This window comes from Lampetra planeri, chromosome 37, assembly GCF_965212315.1.
Source record: "Lampetra planeri chromosome 37, kcLamPlan1.2.h2, whole genome shotgun sequence".
Taxonomy (NCBI): Eukaryota; Metazoa; Chordata; class Hyperoartia; order Petromyzontiformes; family Petromyzontidae; genus Lampetra; species Lampetra planeri.
In genome coordinates, this window is record NC_136143.1 from 3,446,833 (window position 1) to 3,472,446 (window position 25,614).

The 25,614-nt window shown below is 56.9% G+C and overlaps 1 protein-coding gene across 1 annotated transcript in view; it reads right to left on the minus strand.

Moving 5' to 3' along the window:
* The window catches only part of LOC144730923 (RIMS-binding protein 2-like), a 44,815-nt gene extending 21,838 nt beyond the window's left edge, over positions 1–22,977 (minus strand). The window contains exons 1-18 of the mRNA XM_078611789.1: positions 22,889–22,977; positions 19,647–19,820; positions 16,837–16,941; positions 14,048–14,098; positions 13,165–13,185; positions 12,094–12,313; positions 11,139–11,239; positions 9,378–9,487; positions 8,694–8,803; positions 8,202–8,354; positions 7,561–7,737; positions 6,426–7,006; positions 5,678–5,927; positions 5,348–5,499; positions 4,488–4,969; positions 3,956–4,319; positions 2,489–2,647; positions 1,676–2,170 (exon numbers count right to left, since the gene is read on the minus strand). Coding sequence (XP_078467915.1) covers positions 1,676–2,170; positions 2,489–2,647; positions 3,956–4,319; positions 4,488–4,969; positions 5,348–5,499; positions 5,678–5,927; positions 6,426–7,006; positions 7,561–7,737; positions 8,202–8,354; positions 8,694–8,803; positions 9,378–9,487; positions 11,139–11,239; positions 12,094–12,313; positions 13,165–13,185; positions 14,048–14,098; positions 16,837–16,938 — 3,528 coding nt within the window. The 5' untranslated portion in view covers positions 16,939–16,941; positions 19,647–19,820; positions 22,889–22,977. The remainder of the gene's footprint in view (positions 1–1,675; positions 2,171–2,488; positions 2,648–3,955; positions 4,320–4,487; positions 4,970–5,347; positions 5,500–5,677; positions 5,928–6,425; positions 7,007–7,560; positions 7,738–8,201; positions 8,355–8,693; positions 8,804–9,377; positions 9,488–11,138; positions 11,240–12,093; positions 12,314–13,164; positions 13,186–14,047; positions 14,099–16,836; positions 16,942–19,646; positions 19,821–22,888) is intronic.
* Positions 22,978–25,614: the final 2,637 nt, after the last annotated feature.

The following is a 25,614-nucleotide window of genomic DNA, read 5'->3' on the forward strand; positions in this document are numbered from 1 at the left end:
CCCGGTCGAGCCGGAAGGCTTCGGCCGCTGTCAAGGCATCCCCGAGATTCAGGACGTCGCCGAGCTCCACGGCTTCGGTGAGGGGGACCGGCAGGGCCCTCGTCGTCCGGGGAGCCCTGGGGGACGTGACGAGCCTCAGAGCATCCTCCATCCTCATGGCCTCCCGCCGCCTCGCCACGTGTCGCTTGGCGTATTTGGCACGATCCAGGGAGCCGCCGGCGTTGACCCCGTAAGCGCCAGCGGCGAGGCCCGCGGCGCGGTTCAAGGCCTCGTCCACGCTCACGCTCATCGCGTCGCTCATCTTGAAGACGTCGGGATCTGTGTCTTCCTCGTTCAGCTCCGGGATACTGAAGAGGTTCTTGCGACTTTTCTGACGAAGAGGCAGCGACAGTAGCCTCTCCAATGCCTCCTCGTCACTGTCACTCTCCTGGACCTTACAGCTCTGGTTCTTTTTGTGCTTTTGTAAAAAAATGTTGTTTCATGTTTTCCAGAACAGCATATTTGGTGTTCCAGTAGGAGACGGGATTTGAATTAAAAGCCAGCGTAAAGGAAATCAAGAAAAGAGAAAAAATTATAAGGCAAATTATTTAAAGAAAACATTGTAACATGCATGCAAAGAAAATTATAATCGTGAAAAAAGTGTACAGCAAAGAATTGACGGAATTTTTTTTTACAATCATGGGACCTCCTTTGCCAGTGCCAAAATATAATAGGCTTTTCCCCTTTTTTATGGCAACAAAAGTGAAACCTTTTTATAAGGAATCATGTCTGCATTAACCACAATACTTGTGGTCAGAATTCAAACAAAAACACATTCTGATAATATATGCCTTGTCCTTGAAATTGATTGGGCCACACCAGAAACAACTTTCTTTTGAGCCTCATCTCAAACGGTGCTCAAAGATAATGCACTATCAGAGTAATGAGAGCTCGGGGTGAGCATCTACATCATGGGACTCTGATAGTGCATTCTCTTTGAGCTGTACGCCTTTTGGCGTCCTCTGGTCTAGCACCGTTTGAGACGAGGCTCAAAAGAAAGCTGTCTCTGGTGTGAACCAATCAGTTTCAAGGACAATGCATATATTATCAGTGTGTTTTTGTTTGCATTCTGACCACAAGCATTGTGGTTAATGCAGACATGATTCTTTATAAAAAAAAAAGGTTTCAGTTTGGTGTTTACACATCTTAACACCTGTTTTGTTGCCAGAACAAAGGGGAAAAACCTATTATCAATCCATATATTAATTATCAGTGTGTTTTTTTTTTGCATTCTGACCACAAGCATTGTGGTTAATAGAGACGTGATTCATTGTAAAAAGGTTTCAGTTTTGTTGCCAGAAAAAAGGGGAAAAACCCTATTCTTATGAATTTACAACTGAAACATGAAAAACCAAAATATCACAAAGCTGCTCATTGGTCACCGTTTGTATCAAATTTACACAGCGTGGGCGATGCACAGCTCGAATAGGACCTTTCAATGACAGCATCACCGTGTGACCTTGTTGGCTACCCACAGTACAATGCTGTCTGTGTACGCACTCCCACGAATCGATTGTAAACCAATATCGTGTTGGCCCCACGTGACCGCGAGCGGCACTCCGCTCCTGCTCACCGCTCGGCTCACCGCACCACCGGGTGCCCGCCAGCAGCATGGACGCCGCGTGGGCGCGCTCACCTTGTTTTGTCCGTGAGTGAGGCTGGCCCTCCGGCGGACGTGGCCGTCCTCGTGTCCCCGCTGGCTCTCCGAGTACATCTCCTCTTCCTCGTCCTCCTCCAGGATGTCCGAGAGGTCCGACCCTCGGCTGCTCTCGGTCACGTACTCGTCGGCCGGACCGCCGCCGCCACCGTCGCTGCAGTCGCCACCGCCACCTCCGCGACCTCCGCCGCCGCCACGCGCATGGCTGTACTCATCCATCGCCGGGTCGTAGTGGCCTTGATCGTAGTCGTCTGGTGGGGAAGAAGGCCCATAGCGGCCGTGGTGCGCTGTGCTGTACTCCTCCTCCTCCAGGTCATACTGCTCGTGCTGCTGGTGGTCGTACTCGTAGCACGGCTGCCGGTAATCGTCCGCCGGCACGCCCGGCTTGTAGTGTGACTTCTTGTAGGCCTTCTGCGAGCCGTAGTGCTGCTGACCAAAGTCGTCCTCCTCCTCCATGCTGTAGTGTTGCTGCTGCTGCTAGGACGACGACGACAAGCGCGATACAACGTGAATGTGACGAAGCTTTCACTGGATGTCTTACATTGATAACAACGTACTGTTAGGTGGAGCGATAGAGTCAGCTCATGTGCAGGAGTTAGATGGATTGTTGTATCACGAGATCGTGAGAAATGTTGATAGTGTAGGGAGGCCTTCAAGAGCTGTACATGTGCATCAACAATAAATCAGAATCGTAAATAATTAGAAAACTCAATTCACAATGCAGGAATTCGTGACCCCGTGACCCCACCTGGTGCTCCCAACGGAGTGTGTCACGTGACCGTGCAAGCCCACCTGCCGCTCCCTGCGCGGGCCCTTGAGGAAATCCTCGACAGAGGCCCCGGGCCGCTTGGACGTGGGGGTCCCGTAGCGCTCCCCCCCTTCCTCCTCCTCCTCTTCCGAGTTCTCATCCCCCGGTCGCTCGCCAGCACTGAAGACCCCTCCTCGCTCCTTCTAACGGCACGGCAACCCCCACCGCGCAGGACAGGGACGACCAGTTACACAGTCGCCTCTACATTGCCATCACGTGCAAAGTCAGGGGCTCATGTCTTACTAAACCAACTCAACTTTTTATTTTACCAGGTAAAGCCCACTGAGCTATCATCTTTGTTTCAGACACGACCTGGCCAAAACGAAGTGTCTTATCACGTGGGAATTTATAGCAGCCAAATACTCTAAATGCATGTTTCTAAATGTGGAGGGAAAAACGCGGAGGATCTGGAGAAAAATCCACGTGACCACGGGGAGAACATGTAAACTGCAAATATACAGGTGATAGGCTCGGGATAGAACCCATGACCTCCTGCATACCAGGCGAGACATTTCACATCTCGCCCCGATGGCGCCCAAACCCCGTACCAATTGGGGTTTGAGTGGTGGTGCAGTGGTTAGAGCGTGGCATTCTGACCCGGCCAGTTCGGTTTCCAGCCACAGCTAATGTCAGTGCTGAGCGATATCTGAACTGGTTCTCAGTCCCCCCTTCCCCAATCCGCACTGACCAGCATGGTGAAGTTGGTCAAACAAGCCTCCATGACCAACACGGCATGGGACTGCCTTCGTCCAGCAGAACATTACATTATCACGCTTGGGTGCTTAAATTTCGATGTAAAGCTTTCGTGACTGCAGGGATTCATCTTCTTGGTTCTTTCAGTAAAGTCACGTAGAAGGGAAATAATAAAATAATAAAAATAAAACATAATAAAATTTCGATTTAAAGCTTTCGTGACTGCAGGGATTCATCTTCTTGGTTCTTTCGGTAAAGTCACGTAGAAGGGAAATAATAAAATAATAAAAATAAAACATAATAAAATTTCGATTTAAAGCTTTCGTGACTGCAGGGATTCATCTTCTTGGTTCTTTCGGTAAAGTCACGTAGAAGGGAAATAATAAAATAATAAAAATAAAACAATAAAATTTCGATTTAAAGCTTTCGTGACTGCAGGGATTCATCTTCTTGGTTCTTTCGGTAAAGTCACGTAGAAGGGAAATAATAAAATAAAAAAAAATAAAACACAACGCAAGCAGCCGTCCTCAGGACGGCTGCTTGCGTCCTCAGGACGGCTGCTTGCGTTGTGGCCGAAACGTTGTGAGAATTATTTTATTATGTTTTATTTTTATTATTTTATTACTTCCCTTCTACGTGACTTTACCGAAAGAACCAAGAAGACACTTGGGTGCATTTGTGTTATCCTGCAGCAATGTGTTAACCCACAATAACCGCGTTAACCCACGGTAACCGTAGTAACGCGCGCTGCAGCGTGCCTTGTTGCGCTTGCCGCTCTTCTGCGCGGCCTCGTGGGCCATGGCGCGCGCGATGGTGGGCGGCACGTCGGGGTCGTCCGACCGCGGGTACGAGAGCGGCGCTCGCGACGACGACGACGAGGGCGGCCCCCTCGACTGGTCGGGCCTCGGCAGGGCCTTCTGCGCCACCTGGGAGCCATCCTGCCCCGCCGCTCCCACCAGGCCTGACGTGGCCGGCAGCAGGCGGTGCGGCGATGGCAGAGGGGACCGGCCGTTGCTTCCCGAGCCGCCACCGCCGCCGCCGCCATTGCTCCAGCGGCTCTGTCCGTCCGTCTGGTTCGCCGAAGCCTCCTGCAGCGGCAGCGCCACCTCTGGAGCGTGGAGCCTGCGCGAGACGGACAGAGGCGGACGCAGAGTTCAGGGTCCTGCGTTTCCTCTTCTTGTCTTTGCCCCAGTTTCACGCCAATCGTGTCATCGGCAATTTGTCAAGAGCACAAATGACCGGGTGAGGTGGTGAACGAAAGGTGTGAGCAGGTGCGTGGCGGGGCCTTGCCTCTCCATGACGTCTGGCACCACCTGAGGGGCAGTCGGGAGTCCGCGTCTGCCCGAGGGAATGCCCTCGGCCGGGCCTTCCCGGGGTGGAAGCGGCACGGCCGCGTAGCCCGGCACGCCGCACAGCCGCTGCGCATTCATCTGCATCTGCTGCACCTGCTGCATCTGCTGCTGCATCTGTTGCTGCTGCATCTGTTGCTGCGCGAGCTGCTGCTGCTGATGCTGCATCTGCTGCTGCATCTGCTGCTGCTGCTGCATCTGCTGCTGCTGCTGTTGCTGCTGCTGCTGTTGCTGCTGCTGCTGCTGCTGCTGGCCTTGCAGGTTCTGCTGCATCGCTTCGGGCATGACGGTGGCAACGCCGAAGTGAACCGACTCGCCTTGCGGGGAGAGTGTCCGCACTGTGATGGTGCGGGGCACGCCGGCTGGGAGGTGCGACGGCTCCAGCACCACGTTTCCGGCCACCGGCGACGCCACCTCCATGACCTGTGAGAGGCACCGACGCACGCGCGCAATCTTTACGTACGGCCCGCGACTCGAAACGCCGCATGGCGGAATGCTCGGCGGTCTCGGCCGCCCTGGAGAGTGGAAAAACTCGAGCACTCCACGAATTTCGAGTAATGGTGTCAGTCAATCTACTGCTAGATGAAAGCCTCCCCATCCATCACCATTTATGATGATCTTGAAATGTGAGGGGTCCACCTAGGATCTGCACACGAGCCTGCTTTTAATCCTGAAATTGGCAGGAGCATGCCGTATTCATGTAATCTATTCTAACATTTGACACCATGCGTGTAGCGATCCATCCATTCAAATAAATTCTGACAACCACGGCACACGTCTTGAATCATGCGTTTGAGAAACCTTCTGTCCGTCGGCGAAGATGGCGTATCCGGTGACGGGGGCGCCGTTGAATGCTCCGGCGGGGTCCGTCTGCACGGGCGTCCAGCTGACAGACAGGCTGCCGGGGACGGGCCCGGGCCTCACCTCCACGACCAGTGGCGCCAGGGCGTGGCCTGCAGGAGGAGACGGTGGGGCGGAACATCATCGGTCACCGCCACCGCCCCCGCCCTTTGCTTTTCTCACCGCAGCCAGCGCTGGGCAGCAACTTTGTGAGGGTTGCCTCCGTGGATTATTAATGGACCGCCACTCATACGTGGACACTTCCGGCGCCGCGCGCGCGCGCGCCGTCACCTGCGGGCGGCGTGGTGAACTCGACGACGGCGTCGCGGTGCTCGCGCTGCTCCAGCGGGAGCTCCCAGGGCGTGCGGTGCGGGCGCGCCTCCACGCGCACGCGGTGCCGCGTGCCGGCCCTCAGCCCCGTCAGTGGGCAGTGCCGGCGGCCCGGACGCGCCACCTCCTTCTCCACGCCGTCCACGAACACGGCGTGCGTGTAGTCGCTGTGGCTAGGCACCCACCACAGCTCGGCGCTCGACGGTGTCACCTGCGCCGTCGCCGGGGAACGGGGCGGGGGGGGGGCCGCACGTTACGGACGCCGACGGAGGACAAGGCCCCGCAGCCATTTGCCGATTGGTTCGTGAGCGTCTCCACTGTTGCGTAGTGAGAAAAGCGGCCGTAGGCAAGGCTGTCGCTAACCCTAAGTCCTAAATCCAATCCCCAAGCCCTAAACCTTAATCCATATTCCTGACCCCTAAATATCAAAACCGAACCATAAAAACGAATTACGAATCGTGCTAATAACCTCGCTCAAGCTCCTATTGGATAGGGGGGGGGGGGCAGCAGTGCTGTTGTGTGGGAGGAGCCAACACAACAGTGATTAACCATTAGCGAATCCACTATGATTGTGAAATTGAGTGATTAAGTGGGTGTGACTACGTTAAAGTGGGTGGGACTAACAGGGCAAGCGAGGGGCTGCAGTTCGAGATGTGTCCCGGTTGAGCCTGCCAGACATTTTGTAGATTCCTCCAACGGGCACTCTCACCTGGTGCACCTCCAGGCTCTGTGGCGCGACGGAGGCGCCACGGCCAACCACGGACGTGCACCGCAGAGGGTCGGAGAAGTACTGCAGCGCCGGCACGCCGTCCAGAGTCCCGCACGGCTGAGAGGGGACGGCACCGGCGGGCGCCAGCAGCATCAGACCGCAGGCCACGGGGCCGGCTCCGGGCATCGGCGCGGGCGCGATGTCGCCACCGGGCGTGGGCACGGGGCCAGCACCCGCGGAGGGTGGCATCTGCTGCTGCTGCTGCGGCGGCGGTTGCGGCACGGGGCCAGGGAACTGTGCGGTGATGCTCGCCACCGTCTGCACGCAGACGCGGTACGCGGCGCCGTCCTGCGCCAGCTCCAGCTTCTCGAGCAACGCGCGCGGTCGCCGGCCGCCGAACCTCACGACGGCGCGGCGCTCCCCGTTCACCGACACGGCGTAGCACTCGATGCGGCCCGCGAAGCCCACGCCGGGCCCAAGCGGAGTGGCCGGCGGATCCCAGCCGACGATGACGCTCTTGGCGAGCTGCTTGATGACGCTGATGTTGCGCGGGTACGGGACGCCCACGTACTCGGGGTCCACTGTGGCGGCGGCGGCAAGCGACGCGAGCCACCGGACAATCCAACGGGTGGTGGGATCGGAACCACGGGGAGAGGGCGGAAGAGGTAGAATGGTGAGCGTGGTCACAGTTTTGCAGGTTGACACCCCTGCCTAGGTGCACGCACACCGCACATTTATTTTGGAGTTTTGCTTGAATGATTGAATAACAATACAACCACTTTGTCAATCCATTGTGGATGAAGGCCTTACCACGCCATGTCCGTCGTGGGGGTTGTTGACCAAACATCACCACGCTGGTCAACGTGATGATGGTAAAGGGGAGCCCCAGGACAGTGAGAGATGGTAACAGCTTGGGGAGGCATTCATCCAGCAAGCGGACTGATCATCGTTGATGATCACGATGACAAATTCCTTGGATGTTCGACAGTTTGGTTCCCAAGCCCTCAACTCTTTCCCGGTGTAGCCTCCACGTAGATTGAAACAACGAACAAACCCCAACACACGGCAGCAAGGGGCGCAGCGTCACGCGTTCTGCACCTTGCCTGGGGCAAGGCGGGGGAGGTTTTTGTCTCACCGGACGATTGCTCACACGCGTCCGTCGTGCCGCCGGCGCCACTGACGTCGGCGCCCCCGTAATCGCCGATGCCCAGCCCATTGCAGGACTTGCCGCAGGTGCTGCCGCTCAGGCTGGAGTCGGCACGGCTGAGCTCCACGCTGCCGGCGCTGTGTGGCTCCGAGCCCCGGCTCCGTTCTGCTGGCGCACGGGGCAAGTCCGCCGTGACACAGAGAGACAGAGAATGATTGCATCTTATTACGTTGGCAGGAAGTTGCCGTGGCGTGATGGCTCGCACGCTGTATTTGCAGCGCTAGAGGGCACGCTATTCGAATCCAGCCTGGGGTTGCTCATTTACTAAACCAGCTTCTGTAGTGAAGCGGGTTGTCAGTCTCGGCCTGCCGGCCCGATGACTGCATTAAATGGTTCGGGCATCAATTTGGCAAAATTTCAGCTGTGAGAGTTAAAAATGATCGATTTGTCGTACGCTACATGCGACTCTTTGTCGCAGGGTTGGCGGAAAAGTGCTGCCCCCCGCTGTGTGGAACGGGGTGGTCACTCGAAGAAGGGATCTCAGAAGTAACCGGTCGGCCCCTTGCTGTGGCTGTGTGCTGTAAGGATTTGCCCCCATTTCTTGCGGCGCGGGGGGAGTGGCCACGCACCAGCTCGGCCGTCGGAGTCGCGGCTGCGGTTCGGGGAATTCTGGGAGAGGTCTGCGAGCTCGGGGGACCCGGGGAAGGCCGACATCTCGTCGTCGCGCACGCGCTCGATGAAGTTTGACGGCACCAAGCCCCGGCGGCCGTCCACGAGCTCGCCTGGACAGAGCCACGAACGGCGCAGCGCACAACTTTACAAACCACGTGTCGCAAATACCAATTAATAATCCCGTTATCAAAACAACAACAACAACAACAACGGAAAGTTCAGAGCCACGTGTCGCTCAAACAAGCCCGGGAGAAAGCTCACCGCCCATTTACAGCAGAAGAGCACGTTCTAATGGTAGGGGGGGGGGGCAATCACTCTTAACTTCGCATGGAGCGGTATTGATTTTGTCAACCCTCAAGAGCTGAGTCGAGCAGAGGCTGTGGATGGCGAGGGTGGGGGGAGGTTAGAGGTTTGGGGGGATAGAGGATGTGGGGGGGGTGAGGGCTGACCCTCGTAGAAGCCGTCTTCGTCCATGTTGCCGTACACGTAGAGGTACTCCCCCGCCGTCAGCGGCAGCTCGGCCTCCGGGTGCTCGTTGGGGCCGTGGAACGGATTGTAGCTGCGGAGGAGCGGACGCAGAGAACGTGCACGGAGCACACACCAGGAGCATGCACACACGCGCCGGGGAGAGCACACCAGCGCACGCGCACATCACCGCGGGCACATCACCATGTGCACAGTGGCACGATTTCCTCTCTCACAATAAACATCTCGTGGCTCTCAGCTCACTCCCAATGGCTGTGAAAGCACGGTTTGGTGCTTCAACATATACTGACAGAGAACACTGCACTTGAAGACCCACAGGCTAAAACAATCAAAATATGATTTTTATTATTAGGTCGTAAAAACCGAAGCTTGCCTCGATATTTTTTTAGTACCCGCAATCAACCACAATCGCATATAATACATTCTAAGAAAACACAGGGCATCCCAAAGGCCACGGCGTCGGCATTGGATCTCGTAAAAGGAATAAAAATGGGGCCTTACAATTTCTCACTCCTCTTTGGAGTCCCGTGCGTGTGCACCTCCGGGCTCATAGACCTTGGTGCAGTTACACCGCCTGCACAGCTCCGCCAATGCCAAGAGGGAGTCACTTCGAGGGGGCGGAATGCGTGACGGAGTCGCGACCCCACCTGTATCGGGCGATGAACACCTGCAGCTTCCCACGGTGCCTCGTCCCCACGGGGCCTGACAGCGTCACAGGGTCCAGGTCCAGGTCCTCGGCCTCGCTCGCCGTGTCCACCTGCTCACGCGTAAAGCGCCACGTTCCCGCTCACCGCGTCTCACTCACCACCAAAGCAACGTCTCACCCCCCACCACGTCTCTCTCACCATCACGGCCAAATCTCTCTCACTGTCAGAACCACATCCCACCCAAATTAAACTTGAACTTAACAACCGCATTTCCCAATCCTGACACAGGTTTCGGCCTTGCTTCAGCTGATCCAGTGGACGAGTCTATGAGACCACAGGAAAAGCAAGTTTCATAACTATGGCCAGAGAGATAGCCCGGAAGCATCAAAGGGGTCAAACAATGCCGTGTCACCAATGACTGCACAAGCAAAAATGTGCAGTCGACTGGCGTATTGCACTTTATGGGAGTGGCACCATAGCGACATCTGTAGAGTGATCTAATGGCACACCAGAATGTAATTTTAAAAGTCTCTTTTTCTCATTAACGAAGCTTAAAACCGACAGCTGTGGGCTCGCCGGGAAGGTAATGTGTCTACCCTAAGTGTTGCGTCTTCCTTTGAGAACCATCCCTCTGGGTCAAACAATGCGACGCAACCTCCACGTTATCAGTCACGCAGCCCGCTGATTTACATTTGTACACTCGCTCACGACCGCAGAAGATTTACGACGACGGCCTCGCGGCCGCGGCTCGCGGACGTTGCTTTACGATCATGAATAATGTACGAGTCGTCGCGCTCCTCTTGCAGTGCTCAAAACCATGAATTGCAAATTGAAAAACTACACACACACACGCGCATTATATGCAGTTTCATTAAATCTGACGCGTGCTGCCTCAAGAAAAATAATTGCTGTCTGTGCGCGAAGCGTTTTGCAAACGACTCGCGTTTTTCAACATTACCGATGCCCTTTAGGGCTGCGGCGAGCGCGATGGAGTTACGCGCTAGCATGCTCCTTATCTTAGTCATCGCCGCGCACTCCTTCCACGGAGTGCTGGGACGTGACGGTACATCAGGCAGCAGCACGACCCGCGGCTGACATAAAACAACACAAACACTCCGTGTGCCACGGTGGCCCCGAAGGCACAGAACAAAGCGCTCCCAATAATTGTTCTCCAACTGAGTTCAAATGGTTTCAATTAGCAGCTGCCGTGTCCTGCTGGCGTCGCTCGCGGGCACGGTGACTCGCCGCTCCCCCCCAGTGTCCCGGTGGTGATGGAGCCATGCGCAAGGCTGAGGCCAAACAGCGGCAGAGACTCGGCTCGCCGGGGAGACGGCGGCGTTCCGAGCGTGGGTATCTGAAGGACTCGACAATCTTGGCTTTTTGTAAAGAGCTCATGTGGCCGTGTGTTAGACAAGCCACTACTAGACGAGGTCCTCCCCGCACGGGGTTTATTTGACCGTACTTCACCACGCTGGTCAGCGCAGGCCGGTGAAGGGGATTGGCAGGACGGATTAGGATATCAATCGCCGCTGATGTTAGCCGTGGTCAGGAATTTAATTTTTTTTTTCAAGATGTCTGGCCAGAGTAGACCAAACATCCGAGAGAGGTGCTCCCTTGAGCTCCCTCTGGTGTAAGGCGTTTTTGCCATCCGTGACATGATCAGGGAATTGCGGGGTTGCACCTTTACCTTCGTACACACACACACACATGTCCATATCAACAATCCTACAGGTGCAACGATTGCACTCGCGCTGCGTTCACCTCGTTCGGGAGGGACCGGCGGGGGCTGCTCCGGCCTGACAGCGAGCGACTTGGGCTCCATACGGAGAGGCGCTCCGACTTCTCACTCAGCCCGTCCGGCCCTGCGTTGCACAGAGACAACCCCCCACCCCATTCACACACGAGGCACAGAGACAACCCCACTCCACTCACCATTCACACACGAGGCAGAGACCCCCCCCCACTCCCCATTCACACACGAGGCAGAGACCCCCCCCCCACTCCCCATTCACACACGAAGCACGGAGACCCCCCCCCCGCCCACTCCCCATTCAAACACGAGACACGGAGACCCCCCCCCCCCACTCCCCATTCACACACGAGACACGGAGACCCCCCCCCACTCCCCATTCACACACGAGGCACGGAGACCCCCCCCCCCACTCCCCATTCACACACGAGGCACGGAGACCCTCCCCCCCACTCCCCATTCACACACGAGACACGGAGACCCCCCCCCACTCCCCATTCACACACGAGGCACGGAGACCCCCCCCCACTCCCCATTCACACACGAGGCACGGAGACCCCCCCCCCACTCCCCATTCACACACGAGGCACGGAGACCCCCCCCCAACTCCCCATTCACACACGAGGCACGGAGACCCCCCCCCCAACTCCCCATTCACACACGAGGCACGGAGACCCCCCCCAACTCCCCATTCACACACGAGGCACGGAGACCCCCCCCCACTCCCCATTCACACACGAGGCACGGAGACCCTCCCCCCCACTCCCCATTCACACACGAGGGACAGAGACCCCCCCCCACTCCCCATTCACACACGAGGGACAGAGACCCCCCCCACTCCCCATTCACACACGAGGCACAGAGATCCCCCCCCCAGCTCAGTAAGCACGACAGACCCCAGCTGATCTGAAGGCCTGGCTGTAACCGCCCCCCCTGACCCCAAAATTATTCTGACGACGATTTTACCAAGGCCGAAACTGGGCGCGAGTCCGTTGACCAGGCCCCCGTAGGCCTTGCTGGGGGAGCCCTGTGGCTCCGTGGCGAGGCCACTGCCGCCGCCGCTACCACCGCTCGTCAGCAGCTCCATCTTGCCGGCCTGGACGCGGAAGCGGTCGAGTTCGCGGGACAGGAGGTTGAACTGCTCGCTCTGCACGCGGCACTTCTCCTCGAGCTCCCGCACCTTCCCCTGCCGCACAACGCCAGGACTGAGTCACGGCCAATCGCGGGGGTGCTCGGGGGGGGGGGGGGGCCACGGGGCGAACGATGGTGTGGTGGGGGGCCGGGTGCGGAAGGGAGCACGGGCACGCGGGGCATGCAGGCACGGCACACGGGGCGACGATGGGACTCGTCGCTCGCTCATGCCACACCACGTGGCGGGCCGGGCGCATGCTTTACACGTGCGGGAGTGAGTGGAGTGCACAGCTGAGCCCCGTGCGTGGTGGGTACGTCTCAGGCGGTGGTCACGCTCACAAAGAACATGTACGGCCACACTTCGGAAGGGGACACCAAAGAGCCCTCGTGCGTTTACAGACGACGGGTTCGTCACGGCTGTGTGTGCGTGCGCCGCTCTGCGCGTGTGCTCTGCGCGTGTGCGTGGTAGACGGACGCACTGAGGAGGAGTGGGGGTTGTGCCGAGACAATGTTGTGGTGCAGCGGTGCCCTCGCCTGAACCACGGTGCAGCAAAAAAAAATCCTCCCATAAAATGCGGAAACACAACGAATAAAGAAAAGCGGTGCCTATCACGGACAATTAGGGAACCTCAGCTGGGTGCCTCTCCTGGCCCTCCGCGCATCAAACAAAACGCGCCGCGGGCAGGTTGAGCGCAAACGCCCGACTGGCGGCTCGTTGCCGATCCCACGCTGCGGGCGTTGTGCAGCGCCCGGGAGCACGGCGCTGAGAGAGCGCGAGTCTCCCGAAGGGGCGCGGGAGGGAATCTAAACGCAGCGCGGGGGATGAGCGGCCGACCCTTTCCGAGAGGGAGCGGGCATGGTTCCAACTGAGGCTCCCGGTGGATGGCGCTGATGAAAGGGAAGTACCTGCATGGTATCCAGGGTGCTCTGGATGGGGTCAAACACATGTAGAGAAATAAAACATTGGTCCATCAGGGCAAAAAAGCTTAATGCATGGTCATGGTGAGGGTGATCATAATGATAAGAATGTAATGTTGAAATGATAGTAATAATGATGAATATAGTCTGCGGTGCTTGTGAATATTATATTCAAAGATGTTAAAATATATTCTGCGAGAATACAGAATATTTGAGTGGATAGTGCAAGTTGGCGTGGACTGCGTGTGTGGGGTGTGTGCGGGTTGCTATTGCATGGTACGGGGGAGGGGGTATCCGGGGGGTGTCCAAGAGGCCAAATTTGGATTCTGAAAATATTTATGTTCAAACCAGGATATCTTGCGAAAAAAACGTTTAACAAAATAAACCACCAGTGTGGCTATGCGATATAGCAGTGTATACAATAGCAATGAGTTTTAATATAACCGCCCATTAAAATAAAGTAATTCTCAATGCTGTGATACGCAACAGGGCATGTTTATGTGCGGGACTGTAAAGGCTTCGTGTCTTAAAAAAAAATCTAAATCTACAAAACATAAAATGTGCCCACGGAGCGATCTGCAATTCCCGCGCTGGTTGCCCGCAAGCGCGAAATTCTGTTTTGTCGATAAACGCAAGACATTTTAGTGACTCCTAAATCAGCAACGGTGTCCGGTTATAGAGAGCCAACGGGCGCCGAACTCGACAACCGTACAGCTTGAACAAAACTAGTTGGCAATGTAGCAGCTAAAGCGTGAACTAAAACTGAACACGTTGCAAATTGTAACGATTATAATTGCGTTGATTGTTCCGACATGAGAAGGTGTGTGCTGGTTAACGATAAGCGTAAAAGAATGTAGAGAAGGTCGATTACCTCGAGCAGGTGAACTGCTCCCTCATGTTCCTTCTTAGCTTCCACCTGAGCCTGCACGCACGCACAGAGCCACCGAGTCACCGCACCAGTGCACAAAGCAACCCACGGCACCACCACACAGGAACCCACGGCACCACCACATAGCAACCCACGGCACCACCACACAGGAACCCACGGCACCACCACACAGGAACCCACGGCACCACCACACAGGAACCCACAGCACCACCACACAGGAACCCACAGCACCACCACACAGGAACCCACGGCACCACCACACAGGAACCCACGACACCACCACATAGCAACCCACGGCACCACCACAAAGGAACCCACAGCACCACCACATAGCAACCCACGGCACCACCACAAAGGAACCCACGGCACCACCACACAGGAACCCACGGCACCACCACTCGCGGACCCACAGCCACACACGAACGTGCGGCAACCCCACACACACGCAGCCACGGCACCACCTCCACGTGAAAACCAAAGGCAGCGCGACGCGAGAGAAGCCGGGGTCACGCTCTCTCTCCTGGCTGGGTCACCAAGCGGCCGGTGCGAGCGGAATTATTAACCTCGAACGAGCCGTGGCCAGCACCACCGCCGCCAGCGTCCGGTGTCGCTCGCCACGAGTCTGCGCCCCCCCCCCCCTCCGGGCGCGGTTGAAAGCGGCCGGTGCGACCGTCGAGCGAGCCCCTGCGTGCGCGCCATGCCAAGCGGCGGCGGCGGCTGCGCGAGCACGGTGATCAATCAGCGCTCGGCTCGCCGCAGTGCCGCCAAAAAGGCCGCGTATACTTTGCGCGAGCCCCTGTCGACGCCGCGACGCTTGCCGCGCCGTCGGGCCCCCGTGTGCCGAGAATTGCAATGAACCCCGCGGTGCTCGGAGGTGCTCAGATAAGTTTCCCGAGTGAGGGCGGCGGCGGCGCGTGGGGTTCAAGCGCTTCTCAGAGCAGAGGGGCGCACAGGCCTCACGTTCACGTGGCCTGGGCGTTAAAGAGGATCTGCCAGCCGAGGGGCTGACCGACTTGGGCCTCTGTTTGTCACCATCATAGGTATGGAAATGCCAAACCACACGTTCAATTGCCATGCATTTCACGGTATAAATGAGGCTAAACTATTTAACTGACAGTTAAATTGCATAATTGTATGACGTTTTAATGAGATCATCATTTGCTCCACCTTATTACCATTGTAATGTTAGAACAAATTCCCCCCCAAAAAAGCACCCAGTTCCTTCTTGGTCTCCCCAAAACATCGATCACGGCGGACTCTTGTCTGCATCTTAATCAAGTCGTCCTTGACCCAGGAAAGCCCAACCGAGTCTCAAGACTCTTCTTCAGGTGCATCCCGCTACATTGGGATGTTTAACCAAATCCACTGATGATTGACACGTCGGATGAACTGGAGTATCCACAGGAAACCCACACATACATGGATGATAACTCTCAAAGCTCCACACAGATGTCACCAATCCACAGACCAAGCCTATCCAGTGTGTCTATGTGCATGCTGAATCCATTCCAACACCGCCATCACCGAGCCACATCACACACAGATGAAACCTCAATCACGTTAATCCTAATGCGTTCAGACAATACACTTACCGCGAACCTTACACTGTGCGATACATTGGAGTATCAACCAGTGGCGGCTCCTGCAAAATCTCTCAGGGGGGGCAAATGTCTGGATGATTGATAAGGATAAGGTCCACCCATGCAATAGATAAATTAACAGCTTAAGCATGTAAAAGGCAACTTCACTTCTTTAATATTAATGAAAAATAAAGTGACTCTTACAATACATCTTGTTTGTTTCTATACTCACTATTAAAACAAACCACTCAGGTCTATTTTATTAAAGATTCCACTAGGTGGCGACAAATTATATTGTTGGATGAAACGTGCTTACGTATGATGACGTAAGCACGTATGATGACGTAAGCACGTTAGGGCGAGCCCTCCCGGAACCCATATAGAATGCATTGCAGCGCCCCCGTTCGAAAAAAAACATCTTTGAATGTAAGTCTATGGGACCACTCGGGGCGATTCTCAGCTGGAGGGAAATCGCCCAAAAAGAGGCGGTACTCCACGTAGCATGACGCTGATTGGACTATATCCAGCGGCACAGTGACGGCTAGCGTGACTCTGTGGTTGAATGACATTGGTGGTGCGTCGCCCAATCGCCCTAATGAAGAAACCGCCCCTGGTATCAACACGCTGCAACAACACTAATGCCACTTTCCCACTGCCACATCCCCACCGTGCAAGCGTAGGTGCCTCGCCGTACTGGTGGTTTTCCCACTGTCTATTTTCGAGCCAGGAAAAGAAAGCCGAAACTCACGCGACCTCTGAATCTGGAGGGGGGGCCAAGCAGGGGCAGGGTTAATAATTTTCGTCATACATTGCATCAGTACACATGCGACTCGACTTATTCACTTTTGCTTGCAACAACAGCAGTTCGGCTCTGGTTCTGCAGTGGAAACCCAAGCTGAGCCATGCTTGACTGGCTCGGCACGGCACCAGCATGGCTCGGTTGTACAGTGGAAAGCGGTACGTATAATATACACGGACGGTACAATAACCGCGGACCTTACATTGCAGTACCGCCGTATCGTGAAGACCCAAATAGCGGTACGGCCACAATCGTGGCAGCGTTAACGCACGCGGACGATCCGACGCGACTCTCGCGGAGCTGACATCGTGCGATAACATCGTTGCGCTGCGACGTCGCGGCGACCCTACCGTGCGGGCGGGCGAGGGAAGAGGACGGGAGAGGACGCCCACCTTCTGGAGGAACGTGATCTCGTCCTGCTTGGCTCGGAGCACGGCCAGTGCCTCCTCATGCTCTGCCTCCAGCTGCTGCCTCCTCTCGGCAGCCTCGCGCATATGCTGCGGGGGGCGTAGAACGTCGTTAACCCCAGCCCTGGCGCTGCTTGGCCCCGAGCCAGATTCGGACGTCTCTTCTTTCAACGTTTGGTTCCGGCTCGACGAGGGAAATGTGAGTGGTAAAACCGCCTGGCACTGCGATGCGCCTGCACTGGCACGGCTCAGATGTGCCAGTGGAAAAAAGGTGAACGAGCGTTTCCGCGATACTAAAACAAAACTTGTTTTTTATTTCATCAGGCAAGGCCCACGGAGCTGTATAGCTCTTTTTCAGAAGCGACCTGGCCACAAATGATAGCTCACCCAAGTGGCTTATCGTGTGAAAATGTATAGCAGCCAAATACTCGAAGCGCATGTTTATAAACGTGGAGGGAAAAACTGGAGGACCCGGAGAAAAATCCACACGATCACGGGGAGAACATGCAAACTCCAAATTTACAAGCATCAGGGTCGGGATCGAACCCACTAGCTCCTGAAAACCAGGCGAGGTAGTTAACATCTCCTAGCCACCGATGTGAGGTGCCGTGGCAAGAGAGGGTGACTGGTGTTCAGCACAGGCGGCAACACGTAGCCCCGCAGCCAACCTGCTGCACTACCCAGGCTCAGCCCTGCTCAGCTTGGGACAACCGGTGCAATGGGGGGGCGGGGAGGGGCGGGGGGGTCGTGTTGTTTGCCGTGTTGTTTGCCGTGATGTCTGTCGTGATGTCTGCCGTGTTGTCTGCCGTGTTGTCTGCCGTGTTGTTTGCCGTGTTGTCTGCCGTGTTGTCTGTCGTGATGTCTGCCGTGATGTCTGCCGTGTTGTCTGCCGTGTTGTCTGTCGTGATGTCTGCCGTGATGTCTGCCGTGTTGTCTGCCGTGTTGTCTGTCGTGATGTCTGCCGTGTTGTCTGCCGTGTTGTTTGCCGTGTTGTCTGCCGTGTTGTCTGTCGTGATGTCTGCCGTGTTGTCTGCCGTGTTGTTTGCCGTGTTGTCTGTCGTGATGTCTGCCGTGTTGTCTGCCGTGTTGTTTGCCGTGTTGTTTGCCGTGTTGTCTGTCGTGATGTCTGCCGTGATGTCTGCCGTGTTGTCTGCAGTGTTGTTTGCCGTGTTGTCTGTCATGATGTCTGCCGTGTTGTCTGCCGTGTTGTCTGCCGTGTTGTTTGCCGTGTTGTCTGTCGTGATGTCTGCCGTGATGTCTGCCGTGTTGTCTGCCGTGTTGTTTGCCGTGTTGTCTGTCGTGATGTCTGCCGTGTTGTCTGCCGTGTTGTTTGCCGTGTTGTCTGTCGTGATGTCTGCCGTGTTGTCTGCCGTGTTGTTTGCCGTGTTGTCTGTGGTGTTGTCTGCCGTGTTGTCTGCCGTGTTGTTTGCCGTGTTGTCTGTCGTGATGTCTGCCGTGTTGTCTGCCGTGTTGTCTGTCGTGATGTCTGCCGTGTTGTCTGCCGTGTTGTCTGCCGTGTTGTTTGCCGTGTTGTCTGTCGTGATGTCTGCCGTGTTGTCTGCCGTGTTGTCTGTCGTGATGTCTGCCGTGTTGTTTGCCGTGTTGTCTGCCGTGTTGTTTGCCGTGTTTTCTGTCATGATGTCTGCCGTGTTGTCTGCCGTGTTGTCTGTCGTGATGTCTGCCGTGTTGTTTGCCGTGTTGTCTGCCGTGTTGTCTGCCGTGTTGTCTGCCGTGATGTCTGCCGTGTTGTCTGCCGTGTTGTTTGTCATGATGTCTGCCGTGTTGTCTGCCGTGTTGTCTGCCGTGTTGTCTGCCGTGTTGTCTGCCGTGTTGTCTGCCGTGTTGTTTGCCGTGTTGTCTGCCGTGTTGTCTGCCGTGTTGTCTGCCGTGTTGTTTGCCGTGTTGTCTGCCGTGTTGTCTGCCGTGTTGTTTGCCGTGATGTCTGCCGTGTTGTTTGCCGTGTTGTCTGCCGTGTTGTTTGCCGTGTTGTCTGCCGTGTTGTTTGCCGTGTTGTCTGCCGTGTTGTCTGCCGTGTTGTCTGCCGTGTTGTCTGCCGTGTTGTCTGCCGTGTTGTTTGCCGTGTTGTCTGCCGTGTTGTCTGCCGTGTTGTCTGCCGTGTTGTCTGCCGTGTTGTCTGCCGTGTTGTCTGCCGTGTTGTTTGCCGTGATGTCTGCCGTGTTGTCTGCCGTGTTGTCTGCCGTGTTGTCTGCCGTGTTGTCTGCCGTGTTGTCTGCCGTGTTGTCTGCCGTGTTGTTTGCCGTGTTGTCTGCCGTGTTGTCTGCCGTGTTGTCTGCCGTGTTGTCTGCCGTGTTGTCTGCCGTGTTGTCTGCCGTGTTGTCTGCCGTGTTGTCTGTCGTGATGTCTGCCGTGTTGTCTGCCGTGTTGTCTGTCGTGATGTCTGCCGTGATGTCTGTCGTGATGTCTGTCGTGATGTCTGCCGTGTTGTCTGCCGTGTTGTCTGTCGTGATGTCTGCCGTGTTGTCTGCCGTGTTGTCTGCCGTGATGTCTGCCGTGTTGTCTGCCGTGTTGTCTGCCGTGTTGTCTGTCGTGATGTCTGTCGTGATGTCTGTCGTGATGTCTGCCGTGATGTCTGTCGTGATGTCTGCCGTGATGTCTGTCGTGATGTCTGTCGTGTTGTCTGCCGTGTTGTCTGTCGTGTTGTCTGTCGTGATGTCTGCCGTGTTGTCTGCCGTGTTGTCTGCCGTGTTGTCTGCCGTGTTGTCTGCCGTGTTGTCTGCCGTGTTGTCTGCCGTGATGTCTGCCGTGTTGTCTGCCGTGTTGTTTGCCGTGTGCACCTTGATGAGCTGCTCGAGGTTCTCCAGTTTGGCGCCGAGTCGAGATCCCTCCTCCAGGGCGCGCTCCCTCCTCTCTCTCTCTCACTCTCTCCCTCTCCGCTCGCTCTCTCTCCCCTCTCTTGCTGCTCTCGCGGCACCGCCAGGTGCCCTCAGCTCCGCATGCTCCTCGTGAGGCTGCGCGTGGTGTGGGGGGTGTGGGGGGTGGCGGGGGTGTGGGGGGTGTGGGGGGTGGCGGGGGTGTGGGGGGTGTGGGGGGTGTGGGGGGTGTGGGGGGTGTGGGGGGTGTGGGGGGTGGCGGGGGTGTGGGGGGTGTGGGGGGTGTGGGGGGTGTGGGGGGTGTGGGGGGTGTGGGGGTGTGGGGGGTGTGGGGGGTGTGGGGGGTGTGGGGGGTGTGGGGGTGTGGGGGGTGTGGGGGGTGTGGGGGGTGTGGGGGGTGTGGGGGGTGGCGGGGGTGTGGGGGGTGTGGGGGGTGTGGGGGGTGTGGGGGGTGTGGGGGGTGTGGGGGGTGTGGGGGGTGGCGGGGGGTGTGAGACACGCGGGCACCGTTACGGCTCTCGGAGGCCAAAGCGGCGCACGCAGCCAACGGCGCCAACGCAGGCAGTGAGCGGCGCACCGAGATCTACATTTCAGAGTCGGTACTTTTTTGTTGTTGTTGATGTTGTTGCTGTTGATGTTGTTGCCATCAGTTGCCCTGCTCGTACCGCACTCACTCGCGGGCACGAGAGCCCCCGCCAGAGACACCCGAGGGTAAAAACCGATGTTTAGTTCACCGTCCTTCACCCCGCACCTCCGATTAGCACGGTTGGCTACGTACGGTGCGAAAGAAGTTCAACGTGCATACGTACATGCAGAGGGATCGCTAGAGTCTTGGCCCACTCTGAGCAGAGGTCATGGAAAGAGGTGGGAGTACACAAGCTTTACCCCACCGCCCGTGACCTGCCGACACACTAACAGGGGTGTAGCCCATTGACACCGCTGGGTGGACAGAGGTTGGGGGGGGGGAGGGGAATTAAGAAACTTGCTCCGTTGTTTCAACTGCCGCAACGGGAGGTCGAACCCAACTGGTTGACCTCTGGAAGGCAAGACCAGTTCGCCAAGCACTGCACCACGGCACCATCCCATCAATGCAACGGACATTTGTCGCGCAGCTATCGGGAACTATGCCGACACCGGTTCACTCATATCACTTGAAAACCCGGCGCAATAGTCGAACCTCGGCGCTGAGCGGGTGTCTGCCCGGCGCTCTCTGGCCGCCCCTGATTCACCAGGCCCCCCTCTTCGTTGTCAATTTAGTTTCCCGCGTGGAGCGCGTCGTGCAGGAGCCAGCGGCTGGGGGCTGGCGGAGCAATTACGGCGAGTCGCGACCCGTCCGTGTCACCCACAGTCCTAAGCCGAATGATTAACGGCGAGTGCTGGGACTTTTGGAAGTCCGTGTAATCCACGCAACTCGCCCGAGAAACAATTAAAGCGCGTTATCACTCGGTGCCTCTAATCGGCAAGGAAACAAAACAGAAGCCCATTTATTATAGCGGCTGTGAAATAAAATATGGATCAAGTGACCCAGAAATTCATTTCTATCCTCCCGGGTACGTTTGAGGCGACGTGATGTGCTGGACCCAGGAATCAATTCCACTGTTAATGGATTTGAACTGCTGGTGTGGGGGACGGGCGGGGGAGGAATGCAACGGCACAGACATCGATCCCTGCTCTCCCAGCTCCGTGCGCCCGCTGCGTAATTACTGCCGGCGTTGCGAAGGGACAGGAGGGGAGAGAATATAAATATTCTTTATCTCTCGTCTTTGTGTTCGCGACCGCGCACACATTCAGAGGAACGCATCTCCGTGGCACGACGGCCGCACGCTGCTCGCTGCGATGGTTCCGCTCGTTCACCGCCGGGACAGCCTCGCGCAGCCTTGAGGCTCGATTTCAGGATGTTCCTGTCTACGTGATTTTACCGAAAGACCCAAAGAATATTGTCCGCTTTGTTTATAGCTATGGGGAGGAAATTTGGGGGACCCCGGAGGAAACCCACGCGGAACAGGGGGGGGGGGGGGACATACAAACGCCACAGCAAAAAGACGCCCAAGTTGGAATTCGAACCTAGGCCCTTGTTGCTGCGAGGCACGAGTGTTGCCACTGCGCCGCCACCCTGCCGCTCATCTCTGTGCCGACGGTTACAGGTAGGGATGGTTACAGGTAGGGAGGGTTACGGGGCGCGATTGGGGCAACGACCCGGGCTGCAGGATGCCATCAGCGGACGCCCCCCACCCTGGTGTCAGGGGGCCGGCGGGGTGGGGGCCGGCGGGGTGGGGGCTGGCGGGGTGGGGGTCACCGGGGTGGGGGCTGGCGGGGTGGGGGCTGGCGGGGTGGGGGCCGGCGGGGTGGGGGTCACCGGGGTGGGGGCGCCGCGCCACCAAACGTCCCCTTGGCCCAGCAACGTTCACCCTCCTCCTCCTGAGTGGCAAATCGCTGCGATGGTGCCCCCCACACGACAGACAGACTGGGCCCCCCACACGATAGCTCTACTGCACCCCCCCCCCCCCCACCCCCCAATCTGACAGTGGACGCATGCAGATTTTTCCGCGATAAATCCCGGCACCCGGCCGAGCCCTGAACCCCGCGGCGTAGCAGCTGACGAGCGGCAGACTGTGATTAGGCCACAATCGTGAACGGAAATAACAACAATCACGAAGACGATCACCATCATCGTCGTCATCATGTAATTTGACATTGCAGGACAGGATAATGGCAGTGCTTCTGCTGCTGCTGCTGCTGATGACGATTGACAAAGATGACAATGATTATGATGCGAGCTCGACGATGACGGCGATAATTATTATATCGCGTCGGCTAAAATAGCCTTGGCGATTGCCGGGGGAATAAACTCTCACCGAATATTTCCTCTCGGGTCACCGGTGGACTGAAGTAGGTGGCGCGTCACGAGCTGCAGCCACAGCCATGGCAAGAGGTAAACTGGATGGTGTGCCGGGTGCAGGACATTCCCCGTATCTATGCCGACTTCGACAGGCCCGGTTGAAATAAAGCGCTGGTGACGGCTCCGGTGGTAATCACACCGGGATGGACGGGATGAACGGAGATGATGATGATGATGATAATAATTATACGTTCATTTTTTGTATCGCGTCATTCATGCCAACAGCATCCCACAACGCTGTGATGATGGCGGAGCGCGGAGTCTCGGGCTCAGTGGAGACGTTCAGCCAACAGGGGGTGCGGCGGACCTTGTCATAGATCCGGGACTCGTGCGGAGCTGCCGATCCCTGCTGTCACACGGGCGACGTCCCCGCAGCCCTTAAGTTCGTCATTTCCCTGCACGCAAAGCACGCACGCACACACACATGCAGACACACACGCGCACACATGCGCACGCACGCACACACACATGCAGACACACGCACACACGCGCACGCACACACGCGCACGCACACACACGCACATGCACACACACGCGCACGCACACACACGCAGACACACACACGCACGCACACACACGCACACACACACACGTACACACATGCACACACACACGCACACATGGCACCAGTCATTCACTCTTCCCTCCGCTTCAACTGCAGTCGCTCCCCAAAGCAGATCTCCGCCGTGTTGTCGCGTTGTACCGAAAACACAACAAGGGTTTTATGTGCTATGTAGAAGGGTCATTGCTCGAAACGTCATCTGAAATACATTTATTTTAAGACCGCGGTGTTGATGTGTTGAGTTTTTGTTGCGTCAATCGTGCTTGTGCACCACTGCCACCACCCAAGCAATTGGTGTACATTTCATGGAAAACGTAGTTTTCTCCAAAAGGCTGTGAGGATGAACTTATATCTGCCAGGCTTGGGAGCTACGGAGCACTCCATCAGATCAGGGGACACATGTTGAGGCTTTTGTAGAAGCGACCGCGGTGTTATTTAAATGGCAGCGTGACAAAACTAACGATCCTGTTCCGTAAAATCCTTTGCTGACCCCTCGCAAGCCCGCAGCGTCTCGTCATGGCAGAATTAAACGGAGTTTGACCTTGACTTTGCGCTATTGCGATTTTTAGAAATACAATAATCGTTCCGGATAATGCTCGTAAACTCTGTGACAGCGCGCCCCCCCCTCCCCTCCTCCCACAGAGCCGCTGAGCCCCACGGCTCAGTGCCGCGGGGCTTCAATCGGCAGCCCGGGGGTCACCGGCCAGGCCGACCTTGCCGCGGTTTGCCCGCTGCCAACGCCGCGCTGGGGACGCGGTGGCACCGGGCACGAGCGTGGCACGTTGCTGGCGAGGGGGGGGGGGGTGGTGGGGCAACTTGGACACGTTGGTGTCACAGCAAGGGTTGTCACCTGTCCTCGTTTTCCCAGAATGGTATTTTTGTTTGTTTGTTTTCCCGGGACATTACTTAACACGGGTTCTCGTCAATTGCGTAATAAAGACGATAATAATAACAGCGGCGGCAGTAACAGCAACAACGCGCCACTCGGGAGCAACGCGGTCACACGCAGTTCCCCCCCCACCACCCCTATTCGGCTATTGTGAGATTGTCATTCTCTCCCCTGCAACGTCTCGCTTGTTTTTGTACGGCGGAGGTGACAGCCGCAAGTCACAGCAGCACGACCAACCAGCGCGCGCGCGCTCGACCTCTGTTCGTTGAGCGCATCTAATCGAACAAGATTGGAGAATCCGTGTAACCGCTCAGTCACGCTTCAGCTGCGGTCCTACGTGATCACAGCCTTGCCGGTCGCCTGGCTTGGTCAGGCGGGAGTGGGCTGGGGGGGTGTGGAGACTAGGCGGCTCGTGGGGAGGGGGGGGGTGCTGGGGGCGTCACGCATCGCGCTTAAAGCAGTCGGTGGGATCTGCGATCGCCGGAGGATAATCGATGGCGCGAAGTTACAGACCCTCCATGGTCGTCGTCATGCGGGGACGCAGACGGATGCCCGGGCGGCCGCAACCACCACCGCCGCCGCCAGCGGCAGCGGATCCTCGCTAAGCGGGGAGGACTGAGCTCTTCCGGCTGTGCGGCGTTAATAACTCGCGTGCTTGATGCGGGCGGGTCGTGACGGATGAATCCGCGTCGGTCCTGTGACGCACGCCGCCCCTTCGCGGACGCCGTCAATCGCGAGGGAGCAGCGCGCGACTCGTGAAGGAGAGCGAGCGCCGTCAGCTCTCCTCCATGTCGGAGACCGCCCGCCCCCCCCCATCCCTCCCCCGAGTCCTCACCACGCCACTTGACTACAGCCGCGTGCGCCCAGTGGCGTAGCGAGGTGAGCGTGGGCCCTGGTGCAAGGAATGAACCGGAGCCCCCCCCCCCCGCACCTTCCCCCCACCCGGCCCTGTCCGACTTCCCCCCACCTCTTCGTCTTCCGCGCCTCTCTGTGCAGTTGCACTGCCTGCACGTTCGATAGCTGCACCGGTGACACGAAGCCTCATGCCTCGACAGCTGGGAATGTAGTTGCTTGGCTCGATCATGCAGTCCAGTACTTTGATAGCGGCTCAAACGAAGGCATTATAGTGCCGATAGGTATCCTAGTTAAATTCCAAGTGAAGCAGACTATCTCATGCAAGGCCCGTTGAGCGAAGAGGCTGTTTTCATTGGCGACCCGGTCACGACTAACATCAGTGGCAAGTGGTACGTGAACCGGTCCTGGGTCTCCCTCCTCCAACATACATTGACCAGCAAGGTAAAGTATGGTCAAACCCCAATGGACAGGTCTTCATCCAGCAGTAGATTGAAAGCTTTTTGTGGGACTGTGACAAAAAAAACTGTTTGGGAGAGTATGATAGAAGTATTCCAATGATATCATCAGCAGCAGTTATTGTCAATCCACTGCTGGATGAAGGCCATTCCACGCTGTCGCTATCCACAATTGTCCCATATTACCTTCCATCTCACTCCTGCACATGATTCGATCTCATCACCCCGTCTCCTCTCGAGTAGGTCATCTCCTCTCGTCGTGCCTCTCGATG